General features: G+C 35.5%; 1 protein-coding gene across 1 annotated transcript; it reads right to left on the bottom strand.

The window, feature by feature from the left end:
* Positions 1-666: 666 nt before the first annotated feature.
* On the bottom strand, positions 667-2,659 carry LOC134669399 (uncharacterized). Its single transcript, XM_063526923.1, has 2 exons — positions 2,515-2,659; positions 667-2,015 (listed from the first exon to the last, which is right to left on the bottom strand). The coding sequence occupies exons 1-2, from the start codon at positions 2,657-2,659 to the stop codon at positions 667-669; spliced, it is 1,494 nt and encodes a 497-aa protein (XP_063382993.1).
* Between the last annotated feature and the right edge of the window lie 16,161 nt (positions 2,660-18,820).

Genomic DNA, 18,820 nt, shown 5'->3' with positions numbered 1-18,820 from the left:
TCTTGCGTAATTAAGCTGCCTAAATATCTAAATTTGTTTACTTGTTCTATATGTGTCCCTCTGATATCAATTTGTTCCTTAACCGGGCGAAATTTTGAAACAATAAGTGTTTTAGTTTTATTAGTGTTAATTTTGAGTCCAAATTGTGTAAAAATTAAATCCATCTGCTCCATTACTTTTTTTAATTCATTTGAGCTTGGGGCCAGTGCTGCTATGTCGTCCGCAAATCTAATAAATACTATTCTTTCCCCATTAAATTTGACTCCTCCTTCAGTTTCTTCTAAAATTTTTCTAATGGCACACTCTATAAATATATTAAAGATAAGGGGTGAAAGTGGACAACCCTGCCGCACTCCTTGCTTTATCCTTGCTCTGCAACTTTCTTCTCCCACACTGATAATTGTCTCCTGTTCCTTATATAAATTGAAAATTATTCTTCGGTCTCTGAAGTCCAAGCCTGCCTCCCTTAAAATTCCCATCATGCTCTTCCAATTGACCCTATCAAAGGCCTTTTCCAAGTCAATAAAGGCTATATGTGTGTTTTGGCCCAAGTCTATTCTCCTGTCAACAACCATTCTCAGCGCCAGTATGGCCTCTCTCGTACCTTTTTTCTGTCGGAATCCATATTGGTCCGGTCCAAGGTATTCTTTCATAACCGGTCTAATTCTATTTTGAATAATTTTCAGTAATATTTTCGACGCCTGTGAGATTAAGCTTAGTGTCCTGTGTTCTTCGCATTTTAAAGTGTTCGGGCAATGTGATAGTTTTACTGACTTGGAAATCCTTTGGTATAACTCCTGTTTTGTATATATCTTGTGTTATCATAAAAATCTCTTCTTTGATGGGGTCACATTCTGCGTACTTAATGTATTCAATGTATAGGCCATCATCACCTGCGGCTTTTCCATTCTGTATTCCTATTAGCGCCTTGTTGAATTCTTCCCTAAGTATATCCGGGCCCATTCTATCTCTATCAACTGTTATTTCAAGTTCTATGTCCTCTATGTCCAAGCCTTGACCCGAATATAAGTTTTCTATATATCTCTTCCATCTATTTATAATATCCTTATCATTTAGAAGCATTTTTCCTCCCTCATCTAATATCACAGTACTCTTCGTTTTGTAGTTCTTATTCATTTCTTTTATATTTTTATATGCTTTATCCATATGTCCTCTATTCATGTAGTGTTCTATCAAATCACATTTTCTTTCTACGTCTTCTTCCTTTTTCTCCCTGCATTTGGTAGTTATTTTATTTGTAAGTTGTTTGTATTTTATTACACTATCATTGTCAATTTTACCCTTATACTGTCTTCTTTCAATCATCATGTCTAAAATATCTTTTGTTATCCAATCTTTTCTTGGCACTATATTTTCCTTTCCTAAGTATTCTTCCGCACTAGTCTTTATAATATCGGTTACACTATTCCATTTGTATTCTATGTCCGTTGATAAATTATTTGTATTATTATATTCAATATCTTCTTCCTTAATTAATTTTAATTTGTCTCCTAGTGTATTACTATATTGCACTCTTATGTCCGGGTCCTTAAGTTTAGTGAGATCAATATTTTTTCTCTTATTCTTTCTGATATTTTTGTTCTTTTCTATAAAATGTTTACTTATAAGTAGATTATGGTCGGAGCTTATATCGGCACCTGGCAAGGTCTTACAATACACCAAGCGGTTTCTATATTTTTGCTTCACAATTATGTAGTCCAACTGGTATCTATTGATATCTCCTGGCATCTTCCAAGTATAGAGTCTCCGTTTTGGTTGCTGAAATAGCGTATTAGCCAGTGATAGTTTGTTTTCTTTGCAGAATTGTACTAATCTTTCGCCCCTTGCATTTCTCTTCCCTAATCCAAAACTGCCTACTTCTTTCCCATCTATGCCTTCTCCAACCACTGCATTAAAATCCCCCATAATAACAAGATAATCTTTGTCGTTGACCATATCTAATAATGCATCTAGATTATTATACATGTCCTCAATTTCTCTTTCTGGATGGGTTCCTGTGGGCATATATACTTGAAAAATTACAATATTTTGCGGTTGTGATTTCAGCTTGATTACCGTTATTCTATCGCTGTGATGAATAGTATTCTCCACTTCTCCTCCCCATTTTCTATTTAGTAGCAATGCCGTCCCATTTGATCCTTGTTTAGCTCCCGTGTATATTATTCTGTGGTTTCCACTCCAGTAATCGCCGCTTCCTCCCCACCTGACTTCACTTATTCCCAAAATATCTATTTTATGTCGATCCATTTCCATCTTGAGTTCTTCTATTTTTCCTGCCGGTAGCATTGTCCTCACGTTCCAAGTTCCTATTAGGCAAGGGTTTCGCATGCTGACGACCGATTCAGCCTTGCGTCTGAACCTGCCGGACTCAGATCGCCACGGGATATTACATCGTGGAAGCCCGTTGTCAAGGACCATACTATTTTCATTGTCTGACATCATACTCTTTTTATGGGAATTTAGTACGGTGGTTTCCCAATTTGCCTTCCGTACCACAGTACAATGGCCGGTCTCCCGCCCACTGCTGTCCGGTCAGAAGCCCATCCAGATCCCACATCTTCGGCCTTCTGCCAGTACTAGAGCTGCTGTTGTCCGGCTCTAGGGGAATGCCTATTTGATGGCGGCATTGATTCGCCATGTCACATGGTTGTCATAGGATTTTTGTGGTATTTTTTAAGGTAAGCTGGCCCCCCAAACCTCCCACCACATCCTGATAACCCTGCCGCTGCTGGTTGGGGACTGCTTATTCAGTATATTCGCAGCTGACCACCATATCTGGTGGTCGTGTCACTATCCACCACCTGTGACCCCGTTGGTAGCTTGCAGCTCAGCCCCAACTGACTTTGACCTGACTTTGGGGACAGTAAAAAAAAAGTGGTCGGCCTCACCTTAGCCTGGCAGTTTTTCCAGTCCGACCAGATTTATTGGACCACATGACAGCTACAATTTACTTCATCGAAAAATAGAATTGTTGACGTATGTCTTGGTCGGCCTCACCTCACCTTAACCTGGCAGCTTTTGCATTCCGACCAAATTTATAAAAAAAAAACATGAAAAAAGACCTATCGAAAAATCGTATGAAACTTGTATGGTACGATAGCTGCCTTTGAGGACAGTAAAAAAAAATGGTCGGCCAAATCCTGTATTGGCCGGCCGATTGGCGATTGGGTCGATCAAATTTGTGGTACCACGTGAGAGCTACAATTTACCTCATCAAAAAATAGAATGAAACAAACTGATTATAATAGCTAAAATAAACCTGTTAACGTATGGCTTGGTCGGCCTCACCTTAGCCTGGCAATTTTTGCTGTCAGGCTACGAGTTTTTGCAGTTCAACCAAATTTGTGGTACCACGTGACAGCTACAATTTACCTTGTCGAAAAATAGGATGAAAAAAAACGGATTATAATAGCTAAAATAAACCTGTTGACGTGTGGCTTGGTCGGTCTCACCTTAGCCTGGCAGTTTTTGCAGTCTGACCAAATTTGTGGTACCACGTGTCAGCTACTATGCCTACAATTTACCTCATCGAAAAATAGAATGAAACAAACAGATTATAATAGCTAAAATAAACCTATTGACGTGTCTTGGTCGGCCTCACCATAACCAGTCAGTTTTTGCAGTCCGACCACAGTTATAAAAAAATCATCAAAAAAATCTTATCGAAAAATCGTATGAAACTTGTATGGTACGATAGCTACCTTTGCGGACAGTAAAGTGGTCGGCCAAATCCTGTGTTGGCAGGATCCTGTGTCCGACCAATTTTGTGGTACCACGTGAGAGCTACAATTTACTTCATCAAAAAATTTAATGAAACAAACTGATTATAATAGCTAAAATAAACTTGTTGACGTATGGCTTGGTCGGCCTCACCGTAACCTGGCAGTTTTTGCAGTCCAACCAAATTTGTGGTACCACGTGACAGCTATTATTTGCCTCATAGAAAAATAGGATGAATAAAAAACGGATTATAATAGCAAAATAAACCTGTTGACGTATGGCTTGGTCGGCCACGCCTTAGCCTGGCAGTTTTTGCAGTCCGACCACATTTATTCATCCATCTAAGACAAAACAAAGCGCCCAATTATGGACAACTAAAAATACCCAGTTATGGACATCGTACATTATTGGAAAATAAAGAGCAATCACAAAATCAACCCAACTAAAATGTTTAGTGCAATAAATTAAATAATTTAACACAATAAACTAAAAAAGTAATAAAAAGCTTAAGCTTGGACACTTGTCCATTACTGAATTTCATAAAATATCGAATCCAGTAATGAACAAACCCCACAAAAAACTTATTGCTGTGATTGGACATATTCAACTTAGCTCAATTTACTTGCAATATAGTATTATTCTGTAAAAATAACATCAAATCTCATTACAACATAACACAAGATAACACCATGCACAAATATGTACTCACCGCCTTAACGATTTCAACAACAATAACGGATTTTTATGACCACCGCCCGCAACGAGATTTCACTTCGCAGCCATCTTAGAACAAAACGGCTGATTTTGGTGACGTGTGTCAAAATGACAGCTCAAACGTCTATTGGTTATGCTTTAGTGTTGCCAGTTGAAAAATGTTAGGACAGTTGCTTAATAAATTCAATCAACGTAAGAAATGTCCATAATTGGTGCCGTGTCCATTACTGGTGCCGTCACCCTATGCCTTTAAGATTTGAGGAGTTCCCTCGATTCCTCATGGATCCCATCATCAGAACTGGGTTTTGACAAAAACGGGACCAATCTGTATGCATATACATTCAATCAAAAAATAATTTTCAAAATCGATCTAGTAATGACGGAGATATGGAGTAACAAACATAAAAAAAAATAATAATAAAAAAAATAAAAAAAAAACATACAACCGAATTGATAACCTCCTTCTTTGAGATTTGGAAGTCGGTTAATAATAAATAGAGCTCTGTGTTTTGCCTATTGGCGTACAAATATTAAAACAAATAATGGTGACTCATTACAAGTATGTTTACAATAAATTATTACATTTAAATAATAGCTATGCCTATTAGTAATATTACGGCAACAAACATTTAGAGTAGAATATTATATTGTTTAACATCCAAATAAAATAATACAATTTCTGAGATCACACAATTACAATCAAAAACTAAAAAACTTAAACTACTATTGTATAAAATGGACAAGTTATAATTGTTTCAGGTGTCTGCAAGAAATTCACTTACAGAGTAATAGCATTTGTTACTTAAGTATGTTTTGGTGGGATAATATTATGTACCTACGTAAGATGTCCGTCTTTGGGTCACGAATTTACATATGTGTACCAAATTTCAAGTTAATTAGTTCGCAGAGAGAGACGGACAGACAGACAGACAGACGCACGAGTGATCCTATAAGCAGTAGGGGTTCCTTTATTTCCTTTTGATGTACGGAACCCTAAAAAATTTAATATAAGATTTTAGTTAGTAAGGTATTACCTTAGTAACTATACTGTAAAATAAACCGAGACATTCCGAAATTAAATTTTAAGTTTCATGCCATCTAGTTCGTTTTCAAACATAAATTAGTGTTAGAGTCTGTGCGGAAAGAGAAGAGTCTACTGATGACTCTAGCTGATGTATGTTGAGCTCTAATTAGTTACCTATCAAATCAACAGATGGCAGCATATAACTTCATGCAACTTTAATTTTCACATCATCTAGTGCATTTGTTACGAACTACGAGTACGAAGCGGTTTGTCATGTGAGGGCATTAAATCAGGGGGCCTACCGCGAAATCACAAATTGCGGGGATCTTTCTCTTTTGTTCTCATTAAGAAGTACTTAATTAGAGTGACGGAGAAAAATGCCCGCAATTGACGAACTTCGATTTTCGCGGTTATAGCCCAGCACCCATGCATGGAGCGTCACACCGGCAAACCACACGTTTGCATAAATTTGACTGATATTCAAAAGATGGCGCTGTGCGCAAACTTTATTTGGGCTTATTTATTTGTATTTATTTATTGTATACATGTACAGTACAATGATGCATAAGAATACATGGTGTTAATTATATATCTTAGGAATAGTACATGCTACCCTGTGAGGGCATTACAATGACTTATTTCTATACTTATGTTATATTTTGTAACATCTTATATGTAGTACTAAAGATTAATGAATAATGGTATTATACAGTTTAATTACATATATTTTAATTTATTCTCATTAATTATAATAGTATTTGTCACATCTAATTAAGTGTCTAGTCAATTTAAATCTTTGTCATTAAGGAATTCGTCTATACTATAGTAGCATTTTTTTATCAGTACTGCCGCCCTAAGCTAAAAGGCAGTTTTTCGACATTTTGCCAAAATGGACTTTTTGTGATATTCGTAATCTAGAGATCGAGACGCATCGACCACTTTGGCCCGTTTTCCGATAAGTGGCTTAGTTTTCGAGAAAAATATCGTAAAAAGACCGTATTTGCACTAATTTTCGTTCGTTCCTAGTCTAAAAAGCGACTATTTGACAAAGCCAGGCCAAAACAACGTATATGCAGCTATACGTTTTTTTACGCTCTGGTTTGCGTAAAATCTTATCCACCATGTCTAGCCTAAAATAACGTATAAGCCAAAAACTAGGCTAAAAATACGTAAAAGACGCTATACGCACTTTAAGATTAGGATCTTGAGCAAAATTTTAGATCTGATACTAGTCTAAAAAATCGTATAATATTTTTTTTTGTTTAAATGTCTCATACGCCATTTTAGCCTAGTATCACTTAACTTTTTTACGTCACCATAATAGTCTTTAGAAACGTATAACTGTTATACGTTCTTCTTATTTTGTATGGACGTCGTATTAAACGCAAACAAACTTTTAAAATGGTTGAAAGTGCGTCTTACTAGTCTATAACGCAGTATATGCTCCAACCTTCGTCATGCTCCCCGCGCGCCGAAAGACACCTTTACGCTAAGTAAAAGCCGTCAGCCGCAAGCGCAGGCTTGTGGCTGCCGGAATTAGAGCGGAGGTGGCTTTTTGCGCGCGAAATATTGACCGAACGCCAAAGTTAAAAAAATACTTTATTATTGCATTACCATCATATGTTATCAATAATATGTTGTGTTTACAATTAGTACCTTCGAGTATTATCATTTTTATCAAGGTATATACTTTAAAAATGCCTCGCAAATACTTCCGCTCGACAGCAAATACGTCTTTCTAGCGTAGTTTGTGATGGTAAAATTGTTCATACGTACTTTTCTACAGCAAACGTTGTTTAAGTTTTATTTATTCATTGGACGGTTTGACTGCTTTTATTTAAATAAAATCAAATTGATATTAGAGCTAAACGTATCGGGTCGAATTCCTTATAAGCCAAGTAGGTATTTGACATTATGAAGAGTTTAAATCTTATTGAAAAATGTTTTAAAGGGAAATTTAATGAGAATTCTTACGGGCAGTATAACATTTTCCGCCTAATTATTTAGATAACCAGGACATAGGACCATGGGCATCTTTGTATGGAACCTGGGTCCATCCGAAAACCAACTGAGAGTTAAATATACTATTATATATATATATATATATATATATATATATATATATACGATATTTCTTATCGAAATCTATTGGTACGATATGAACTAGATAAAACCTACTTAAGTATTTAATTTAAGTAAAATATTATATATATGTATAATATTTTACTTAAATTAAATACTTAAGTAGGTTTTATCTAGTTCGTATCGTAAATTAATTACTGCAAATTATATTACGTTTTATTTATCATAGTATTTATATATTACAGTTTTATCTATTACGTTTTATAAAAAAACAATATGTATCTTAAAATAGGTTGGTATGTTTGTGTATTAGGTAATAGTTGTATGTTAAAATAGTCAAAGATATGAGTTTGTAATCTAATAGAAAAATATTTTTATTGTGAATCTGATTTTTAATTACAACCGCTAAAAGGCGTTTTAGAATTAAATAAATGACAGAGTATGTGGAGGAATTAATACACTCGTATTAATTTTATTGCTAACGTAGACTACATAGTTCGCTAACGTATTATCGTGCGATGAAACTCTCGATGATTCCATGCCTATTGATAACGAACTAAAATAACTATTAGAGATGCCACGAATTCGGTAAAACATTATGTATTTTTTGAGTTACGTGTATGCAAAAACTGGTCACCTACAAAGATAAATGTTTGCTAAGATTTAAATCAGCAGCAAGCTGGGTTCTCCGTACAACTGTAGTTACGCTCTCATTTTAAAACGATTAGCTAGATTGCTCTAAAACTTTGTACTCAGTAAAGGATAAGGTATATCTATGCCTGTAATTTTATTAATGTGTAGCTTTAGATACCATAGTTAAAAAAATACAGCGAATATAAGTTTTTCATACAAAACTTATTTTTCCTCTATTTCATTAATTTTGTTGGAATATAAACTAATTAGGTACTGGCATAGATATGCCTCATGTCATTGTATGTGCAATTTATTACAATCCAACACTTTGTTTTAAAATAAGTACGAATCTCCGTTTTTATGGGAAGTAAAATTCGGCTGAGCTTATTGCGCACTCTTTTAAGTTTCGTTGCTCACGCTCATTAGCAGTATATGTATTGTCATTAGTAGTGTCGAGTAAATCTAGCCTATGATACAAATAAAATCAGAAAGACCGTACACCATCAACTCAGTTTTGTAGTAACTACTGGAATTTGTTTCCCAGTAGTTACCACTGGTAAAAGGTGGGATTTTTTTCCTAGTAGATACCACCAACATTTTTTGCAGTACAGTTTAAATGTTTATTTATTATATGAACAAAAAACACTATACTTCTAGGCTATTATTAAAAAAACCGGGCAAGTACGAGTCGGACTCGCGCACGAAGGGTTCCGTACCATAATGCAAAAAAAAACAAAAAAAAAGCAAAAAAAGCGGTCACCCATCCAAGTACTGACCACTCCCGACGTTGCTTAACTTTGGTCAAAAATCACGTTTGTTGTATGGGAGCCCCATTTAAATCTTTATTTTATTCTGTTTTTAGTATTTGTTGTTATAGCGGCAACAGAAATACATCATCTGTGAAAATTTCAACTGTCTAGCTATCACGGTTCGTGAGATACAGCCTGGTGACAGACGGACGGACGGACGGACAGCGAAGTCTTAGTAATAGGGTCCCGTTTTACCCTTTGGGTACGGAACCCTAAAAACGAGATCCAGCGATTACTTGTTGGATTAGAATCCTAATCACCATACAAAATTAACACATAAATCGGGTTATTCCCACGAGTTACCATCAAGTTGTTACCAGAGGTAACTAATGGGATTTGTTTCCCAGTAAACAGTAAAGTTTGTTTCCCACTGGTAAAAGGTGGGATTTTTTCCCTAGTAGGTACCACCAACATTTTCTTACATTTCAATAGTAACAAAAACAGTATAAGTAGAATACTATAAATATAGAGGATTTATTGAACCCTAACAAAATTGAAGTGGTAACTACTGGGAAAAAAATCCCTCCTTTTACCAGTGGTAACTACTGGAAAACAAATCCCATTACTTATCACTGGTAATAACTTAATGGTAACTATGTAGTGGGAATAACCCAATTTATGTGTTAATTTTGTATGGTAATTAAGATTGTAATCCAAAAAATAATCGCTGGATCTTGTTTTTTTAATAATAGCCTAGTAGTATGGCATTTTTAGTTCGTATATAAATAAACATTTAAACTACGTGACTGTTTTTTATTCCCATTTCTTCCATAAATACTAATCTATAAAACCGTATATTCGGTGTTTTTGGTGGTATACGGTTTTTTACACTAGCACGCTAGTCGAAAATCTGGACAAAATCTTAATTTGTCCTAGTATACTAACCAAAAAGGCCGAATAGCTGCTATAAGGTCTTTTAACTTAGGATTTCAAGTGCGAATTATTCATTGTTACTAAGCAAAAAGGCAGCATGTGACATATACGGCGTTTTTACCTAGTTTCTGCTTTGTAACTAAGTTAGAACGCCGTATAACGCATGTTTACCGCCTTCTTGACTAGTACAACCTACACATTTTTAAGCTTAATACTAATCTAAAGTGTTTTTTATAAATTAAAAAAAAACTGAGCTGTTTAAAAACATACTATAAATTCCTAAAATAAGTACATATATATACCTACCACATACAAAAAGAAAAAATGGTAAAAGTTTTACCGTTTCGTAGAAATTCAAGAAAGATGTTTGGGTTGGTTTTTTGCGATTATCTCGAAACTAGCTTTTGTCGAAAAACTGCCTTTTAGCTTAGGACGGCAGAGTAGGTCTACAAGCTTTTTCTTGAATACGCTATCTCTAATCTCGGTCGTTATACTGTGGGGTAATTTATTATATATTTTAATGGCTCTTACATGGGGGCTGTTTTGATACATTACCAAATTGCACGTCGGGATAGCAAATAAATTTTTACATCTCGTATTGCCAGTTACTAGGTTTTTGCACATTTCATATAGGTGTAAGAGTTTTCTTATTATTAACCGGGCAAGTAAAATGTTATTTAGGATCTTTAATTGGGATATAATAATATAATTTGGCAGTAATATTTTGGCACCAATAAATTTATATTAGCCTCAAATATAAGCATCATAATAAGTATATTATAAAAAAAACCTGTCAGCAAAATTAATATACCCAAAAATTTATAGATAGGGAACTTGAAGTGATAGGTTAGCGTCTAAAATAATAAGTTGGCAACTAATATTGTAAAGCGAGCATAAAATTTGGTTGTCATCTAGTTTTTCACACCTAAGGAGTGGCCCTAGTGAATAAGGGTACAAGTATCGGACAGCGCAGTTGTAAAAGGACGTAAGTTCCAAGCTTCCAAGTAACACTTATGCCCTTTTACACCTAAGCTGCGCGAGACTTGTATACCCTTTTTCACTAGGGCCACAGGAATGTAATGATATTGTTTTAATCGAGTCAATTTAATGAATCTTGGTCACTTTTTAGGGTTCCGTAGCCAAATGGCAAAAAACGGAACCCTTATAGATTCGTCATGTCTGACTGTCTGTCTGTCCGTCCGTATGTCACAGCCACTTTTATCCGAAACTATAAGAACTATACTGTTAAAACTTGGTAAATAGATGTATTCTGTGAACCGCATTAAGATTTTCACACAAAAATAGAAAAAAAAAAGTTTTTGGGTTCCCCATACTTTAAAACTGAAACTCAAAAATGTTTATTCGTCAAACCCATACGTGTGGGGTATCTATGGATAGGTCTTCAAAAATGATATTGAGGTTTCTAATCGAACGAGCGAGCGAAGCGAAGCGAAGTTCTTACATTCGACTTTGAACACGCGGCTGGCTAGCTATTTCGATGTTTTTAAGCTGAACTGTCAGAAGATAGTTTGATACTCAATAACTTAAGTAAATTTATTCTAATTTAAATGAAATTGGGTAAACGTGTAGTCAAGGGCATTATATTTTAGTCATTAAATTATGAGCAAGCCCGATCAAGGGGTTATTGAGCTAGAAGAGCTTAGAAGGCCAAATAGCTGTTTGTGAGAGGTCTTGTTATTCTGGCCATTTTTTTGCAAGAATCATGGTCGAGTTTAGTATCAAATGAAAGCGCTCGACTTACCCTTTTATAATATCGTTTTTAAATTTACCGTTTTGAAAGAATTAGCAAGATGAAAATAAAATAGTATAAACATAATATATTATATAAGTATTTGACATTTGTCAGGAAATATTTCGGCTTAGCACAGATACAGTTTATTTTAATCTCTATGGTGGTGACTTAAATCCAGGCGAGGGACAGCCGTATACGAAGCCCTTTATTCGAAAAATAGCGCCATCTATATTACTTAACTAAATGCTTATTAGAGAATTTGAAAATAGATAAAAAAGTAGAGAATGGTAAAACACATAAAATTCTCACCGAAGAAACACTAAATTTAATTAATCAACGTCACAAACTACAAACACTCAAACCGAAGAGCCGTGAAGAAAAACAGAAACTAAGCTCTGTCTACAAAATAACAAATAAGAACATTAGAAAAAGACTATAACAACTACAGACTGAATATAATAGAAAGACATTTAAAGACGAGTGGAAGCTGTAAACGCGCATATAAAGAACTCCGTACACACAAAACCTGGATACCAAGCTTATCAGAAAACTCTACCCCAACAACCAACAGAGAAAATATTCTCAAAATAGCTACAGACTTCTACGCAAACCTTTACGACCAAAAAGACCACGGCAGAGTGGAAAACATAAGTTTCCAGTTCCACCCCCAAAATAAACTGAGTATCAAATGGAGTGAAGTAGAGGTAGATCGAGAGTTAAAGAGGCTAAAATCAGACAAGAGCCCAGGACCGGACAGCATCCCAAATGAGGCATTAAAACTAGCAAGACCATTACTGACAGCAATAATAACTTTTCATATCTCATGCTCTGAAAGTGGGTCGTTGTTGTTCTAAAAGGTGCGCAGAAAGTGATACGTTTATGCTCTAGTGCAGAAAAGTGGTGTACTCCTCTGCGTCCCCGTCCCACGAACAACTGGGTGGAAACAAAATGGAAAAATAGTGTCTTTATTTCCTCAATTGGTAATTGTTTAATTTTATTAATCCCACGTTGATCCTTTTTTTATAAAAAATGATATAAGTGAATAGTTAAAAACAAATTATTCTTGATTTATTTCGTTCAATTCTATTTACTCGATTTCATAAGGCGGGAACCAAAAGGAATACACCAAAAATATTTTTTTAAACCTTACACTTGCGTAAATGGGCAAAGGCAGAATCTTATACAGCCACAGTTAAACGTTTGTACGATATTAAATTGATTTTTAAAGATATTTAGCACTATATTCATCGTGGTCACCTTAACAACAATCGGCCGAAAACTTGAAATTCTTAAGCGAAGAAAATCCCTACAGAATACTGGTATATACATCAAAGAAGACTACACAAAAAAAGTACTGCAAAAACGTAAGGAGCTTCAGGTAGAGCTAGAAAAACAGCGAGAACAAGGGCAAAAGGTGATACTGAGACACGACAAAATTGTGACTTTAAAACACGACAACGCTATAGCTGACGACCAGAAGAAATCGGCCAAAAGAATTTTATCGGAATCCCCGGAAGGTACCAGAAATAATACCACAAACGAAAAAACAAGTAGAGTCAACAACCGATCTATTAAGAAAAACAAAACATACGATATTACATCTTACATGCAAAAACCTACAACGTCAAATTCTGACACTTCGAACTCTACTTTGGGAAGAGACAGAATACAATTTGAAACTCTACAAAATAGAGCTGCCAGTGACGCCGATTCCGAATAGCAATTAAAACGCCTCCTTCATAAATCTTACACATTCCAAAAAGAACAACAAAAAAGAAACCTTAATGTTCCCCAATCCGGCTGGTCACCGTGGGGACAGCGACCACAACCCTCCAATGAAAAATAATAGATACGAACAATTCTTAAAAATTGCAACATACAACGTCAGATCACTATTATCTACAGAAAAAATGATCGAACTTACTCATGCCATACAGAACATACAATTTGATATCCTAGGCCTAGCAGAGGTGAGAAGGAAGGGCTGCTGTATAGAAGAAATGGATAATTATATATTTTGCTACAAAGGCGAGACACAAGGATCACGTGGCGTCGGATTCCTAATAAAGAAAAAACATAAACATAGTATATACAACTTTACCGGCCTCTCAGATAGGGTAGCACTTCTGCAAATGAACTATCAAAACGAAATACTCTCTATAATACAAGTTTATGCCCCTACGGAAAGCTCGACAGACGAGGAAATCAGCAGCTTTTACGAAACGCTAGAACAGGCACACAAGATCGCTAGTGAAAAACTGATCGTAATCGGAGACTTTAACGCAAAGATCGGTCTACCAAAAGAAAATGAAGATACCATTATGGGTAAATATGGATACGGGGAAAGAAATGCGAGAGGAGAAATATTAGCACAATACGCAAACGAATACAAGCTAAAGATCATGAACACTTATTTCAAAAAGAAAAACAAAAGAAAATGGACGTGGATTTCCCCTGATTTAAAAACAAAAAATGAAATTGATTATATTTTAACAAACAAACCAAATAACGTAATAAATTTAGAAGTTCTAAATAATGTGGCATTCCCGTCGGATCATCGTCTAGTACGAGCTACATGGAAAATCAACAACCCTGTGAAAAAGAGCAGAACTAACTACAAATCTACAAGTAACAGACCTAAAACAGATAAGGAAATCGAATCATATGTTCAAACTTGGAAAATAACTTACAAGAAATCTATACCTGTCAAAAAAGCACACAATTACAAACATTCTACGATGCAATAGAAACTGCCATCATAAATAGTTTAAAAATAAATAATAAAGAAATACCAACAAAAGAAAATCGAATCATAAGTAAAAACACTAAAGAACTCATTACAAGAAGATCAGAATTAATTAAAATGCATCAAAAGTCAAAAGAAGATAAACAAGAACTGGGTTAAATATTTAAAATGGCTAGCAAAGCGTTAAGGAAAGATTACCAGCTCTACAGAAATAATGTTATAACGAGAAACTTAAAATGCTACAGAAGCACAAAAAGAGCTTTTAAAGAACTGAATACCCAAAAAACTTGGATACAAAGCTTAAAATCTAACGACAAAGAGACAAAGACAAGGAAAAATATAATAAACAACGCAACTCAATTCTATAGAGAGCTATACAGCCAAACAAATAAAAGCTTTCAAGAAATCGAAGTTATTTAATATTTAAAATACTTTTATTATGTTATTACGTGGTGCGCCGCACCAAGGTCGCGGTGCGATCCGGTAGTCTGTTGCGGCTTTTAGAACGAAAAAGTATAAAATTAAAAAGTAAGAGTCAATCCCGCTGATTTTCATACTATAATGAACAAATCATTTAAAAATTACTGCAGTTTGTTAAAAAATGCGTGTTTTCGTAAATATTGCAATCTAAATGATTTTCGCTAGGGGTAATTAACCCTTTACCTACGGGTGTCAACCAGAGTTGCCAGTACGGCAACACCGCTGCAGTACGGGTGTCAACTATAGTTGATCGAAGTAATGGTCATGTTAAACATTTTTTTAAATCAAAACGAGACCTTGTGGCTTGGTAATAGCGGTCACATTATGCACTGGGATTAGTATAGATACAAAGAAAAAAATATCATAATATTTCGGTAGATGGCTCTGACATAAACATAATTTTAAAATTACCGCTTTTTTGTTGGCAACTGGAGTTGACACCCGTACTGCGGAGGTACTAATAATTGAACTCAATATGGCGGACAATAGTGTAGTTTTAAATTTCATCGACTTGTTGTCGATATGAGAGTATGGCGTGGGAGTGTTTGGAGTGTTATTTTTAGTGTTTTTTACCGTTTTTGGTTCAAATATTGGAATTTAACATGTTATGAAATCATTATTAGGTACCTAATAATAATTTCACCAAAATCATAACTTGTTTAATTTCAGTTTTACATTTACTGTTATCGATATATCGACAAATGTGTCGATAGACGCACATCACTTTTTTCCATAAGTGGCAAATTGTTTTTATGCAACGTTTTAAGTGATTGATATTTATACATTATTTTCATAATTATCGTTATTTAAGTGTTTATTTGTGTTAAGTATACTATAAACTAATGTTCTTAAACTTAAACTTGTGAAATCCGCGAGTAGTAACTTAAAAATCTTCAATTTCTTAGTGACTGATATATTGCTTGATAGCAGAAAAAATAGTGAATATTATTACTCCAAGTGATTTTTATTGATTAAACACATTATACTTATTGTGTGTGTGAAGTTTCAAGTGTGTAGCTGTAATACTTCAAAAGTTACAAGTAAGTGAAATTATGCCTCACCGCTGACTCTCGCAAAAATATGCCCGTATTGGGCGGTGACGGTGAGATTCAAGGGCCCGTAGGTAAAGGGTTAATCTTTACACATGTAAAGACTCCGATTGCAAGTAAGTCCTAAGGAAAATAAATCATAGCTGTAGATCTATTAGGTACTTCCATTACTGATTATGCGAAATTGCCTTGTCTTGTTTGGTTTCCTCGCATTCGATATGAAAAGTAGAGTGTTTAACTCGGGTGAAAGGCACCATTTCTGTCTCGGACTATTGGCGCTCTCACTGCGTTCGAGCGCCAAACTACCTCGACAGAAATGGGTGCCTTTCAACCCTTGGTTAACAATCTACTATTTTTATTCAATATGGTAAACGAAGAGCAGAAAGTACCCGAACAATGGACTAAATCGAATATAATACTGTTGTATAAGAAAGGTGATCCATAAGTAATTATCGACCTATCAGCCTAGCTACTACCTAGCCTCTACAAACTGTTCTCCCAATGCATTTTAAGCAAGCAGGTTTTCGTAGAGGCTACTTTACCGTCGATCATATTCAAACTCTAGAAGGCATATTAGAGAAATATAAGGAATTCCGAAGACCTCTCTACTTAGCTTTCATAGATTAATTATCAGAAAGCTTTCGACTCTATATCACACATTTCCATATGGGTGGCACTGAAAGCGAATAATATAGACGAAACTTACTGTAACATAATAAAAAACATCTACGACAACAGCACCAGTAGAGTTAGCCTTGAATCAAGTGGCCCAGAAATAAAAATCAAGAGAGGCGTAAAACAAGGAGACTCTTTATCACCCAAAGCTCTTTATTGCCGTGGTAGAGATGATTTTCAAAAAACTCAACTGGAAAACCTTTGGCATAAAAATAAACGAAAGTTATCTCAGTCATTTACGCTTTGCAGACGACATAATACTATTCTCGGATACAAGCTTACAACTAGAACAAATGATACAACGTCTACAAGCCGAGAGCGCAAAAGTGAAACTGGAAATGAAATGAACCTGCAAAAAACTAAACTTATGACTAATTATTTAAAACCATCAATAAAAATAAGGGATGAAAGTCTTGAATATGTGGATACTTATATATACCTTGGGAAACAAGTCTCATTCCATCGTGATAACAATCTAGAAGAAATAACTTGAAGAATAAATATATCTTGGCAAAAATACTGGGCGCACAGGGAAATATTGAAAGGAGATATGCCGCTTACTGTGAAAAAGAAAGTAATGGATAGTGGCATCCTCCCCTGTTTAACGTACGGCTCACAAACATGGACATATACAAAAGAAGCAAAGGAAAAAATCAGAATATGTCAAGCGAACATGGAACGATCCATCCTAAACATTAAAAGAAAAGATAAAGTACGCCATACAAAGATAAGAGAATTAACCAAACAAAACGACTTCTTACTTCACTCTATGAGGCTAAAATGGAAATGGGCTGGACACCTCGCCAGAACAGAAGACAACAGATGGACGAGCCGTACCGTAGCATGGAAAGGACCCAAAGGGAAAAGAAAACGGGGAAAACCATTAAGAAGGTGGGTCGACGATATTAAACAGCATAGCCCGACATAGCAGGAGACAAATGGCAAGAAATGGCACTTCACTCTATGAGGCTAAAATGGAAATGGGCTGGACACCTCGCCAGAACAGAAGACAACAGATGGACGAGCCGTACCGTAGCATGGAAAGGACCCAAAGGGAAAAGAAAACGGGGAAAACCATTAAGAAGGTGGGTCGACGATATAAAACAGCATAGCCCGACATAGCAGGAGACAAATGGCAAGAAATGGCACTTCACTCTATGAGGCTAAAATGGAAATGGGCTGGACACCTCGCCAGAACAGAATACAACAGATGGACGAGCCGTACCGTAGCATGGAAAGGACCCAACACAAATTTTTACTTCAGAAGTGAGAACGTAAATATTAGACATACAATACAATACAAATACTCTTTATTGCACACCTCAATAAAAGAAAACAATACAAAAGAAAACAGAAATACAGGCAGAGGTAAACAACAGGCGGTCTTATCGCTAAAAAGCGATCTCTTCCAGACAACCTTTGGGTAGCGGAAATTAATAAATTTACATATGTCAGTAGGTGTTGCAAATGCAATGAAAGAAACTTATCACTAAATACATCCAAAACAGACAAATTACCATGCAAAAATAAAAATAAACAGAAAAAAAATACATATACAATACATAAACATACTTATATAGACATACATAAATAAATACATATATTATATATAATATAATATAATATAGCAGTGCCAGCCATAGAGAAAGAGTAACCAGATAAAAGTATTAAGGAAGAGATAAGAAATGGAGTTTAAGTAGTCTCTTAAAATAGTTAGGAGACTGAGCGCACGTTAGGTCAAGAGGCAGAGAATTCCAAAGTCGAACAGCTTGAAAAGTATAGGAACTATTATAGTATTTTGAAGCGGAATAGGGGACAGAAAGAATTAACTTCTGGGCGGACCTAGCGGAACAGAGAAAACTGAAGCGATTTTTGAGATAGCGGGGAGTTGTAGGGTTGAAAAGAATAGAATATAGAAGGGACAAAACGTGAAAGTTACGACGGAAGCGGATAGGGAGCCACTTGAGCTGTGAACGGAAGTGAGATACATGGTCATATTTGCGTAACCCAAATATAAACCAAATGCAGACATTTTGGATACGCTCAAGCTTATTAAGTTGCTCCTCAGTGAGATCGAGATACGCCACGTCAGCATAAACCAGAATGGGGAGGAGAAGAGTTGGTGCGAGTGCAATTTTGGTGGGGATGGGAAGGAAGTTCCGTATATAATCTTCTAAGTGAGCCATATTGAACATTCATCACACAGTAGAACACGAGATCAAAGTTATTTACATCTCGTGC

The sequence above is a fragment of the Cydia fagiglandana genome, chromosome 12 (assembly GCF_963556715.1).
Source record: "Cydia fagiglandana chromosome 12, ilCydFagi1.1, whole genome shotgun sequence".
NCBI lineage: Eukaryota > Metazoa > Arthropoda > Insecta > Lepidoptera > Tortricidae > Cydia > Cydia fagiglandana.
This window is presented reverse-complemented; position numbering and strand designations above follow the sequence as displayed.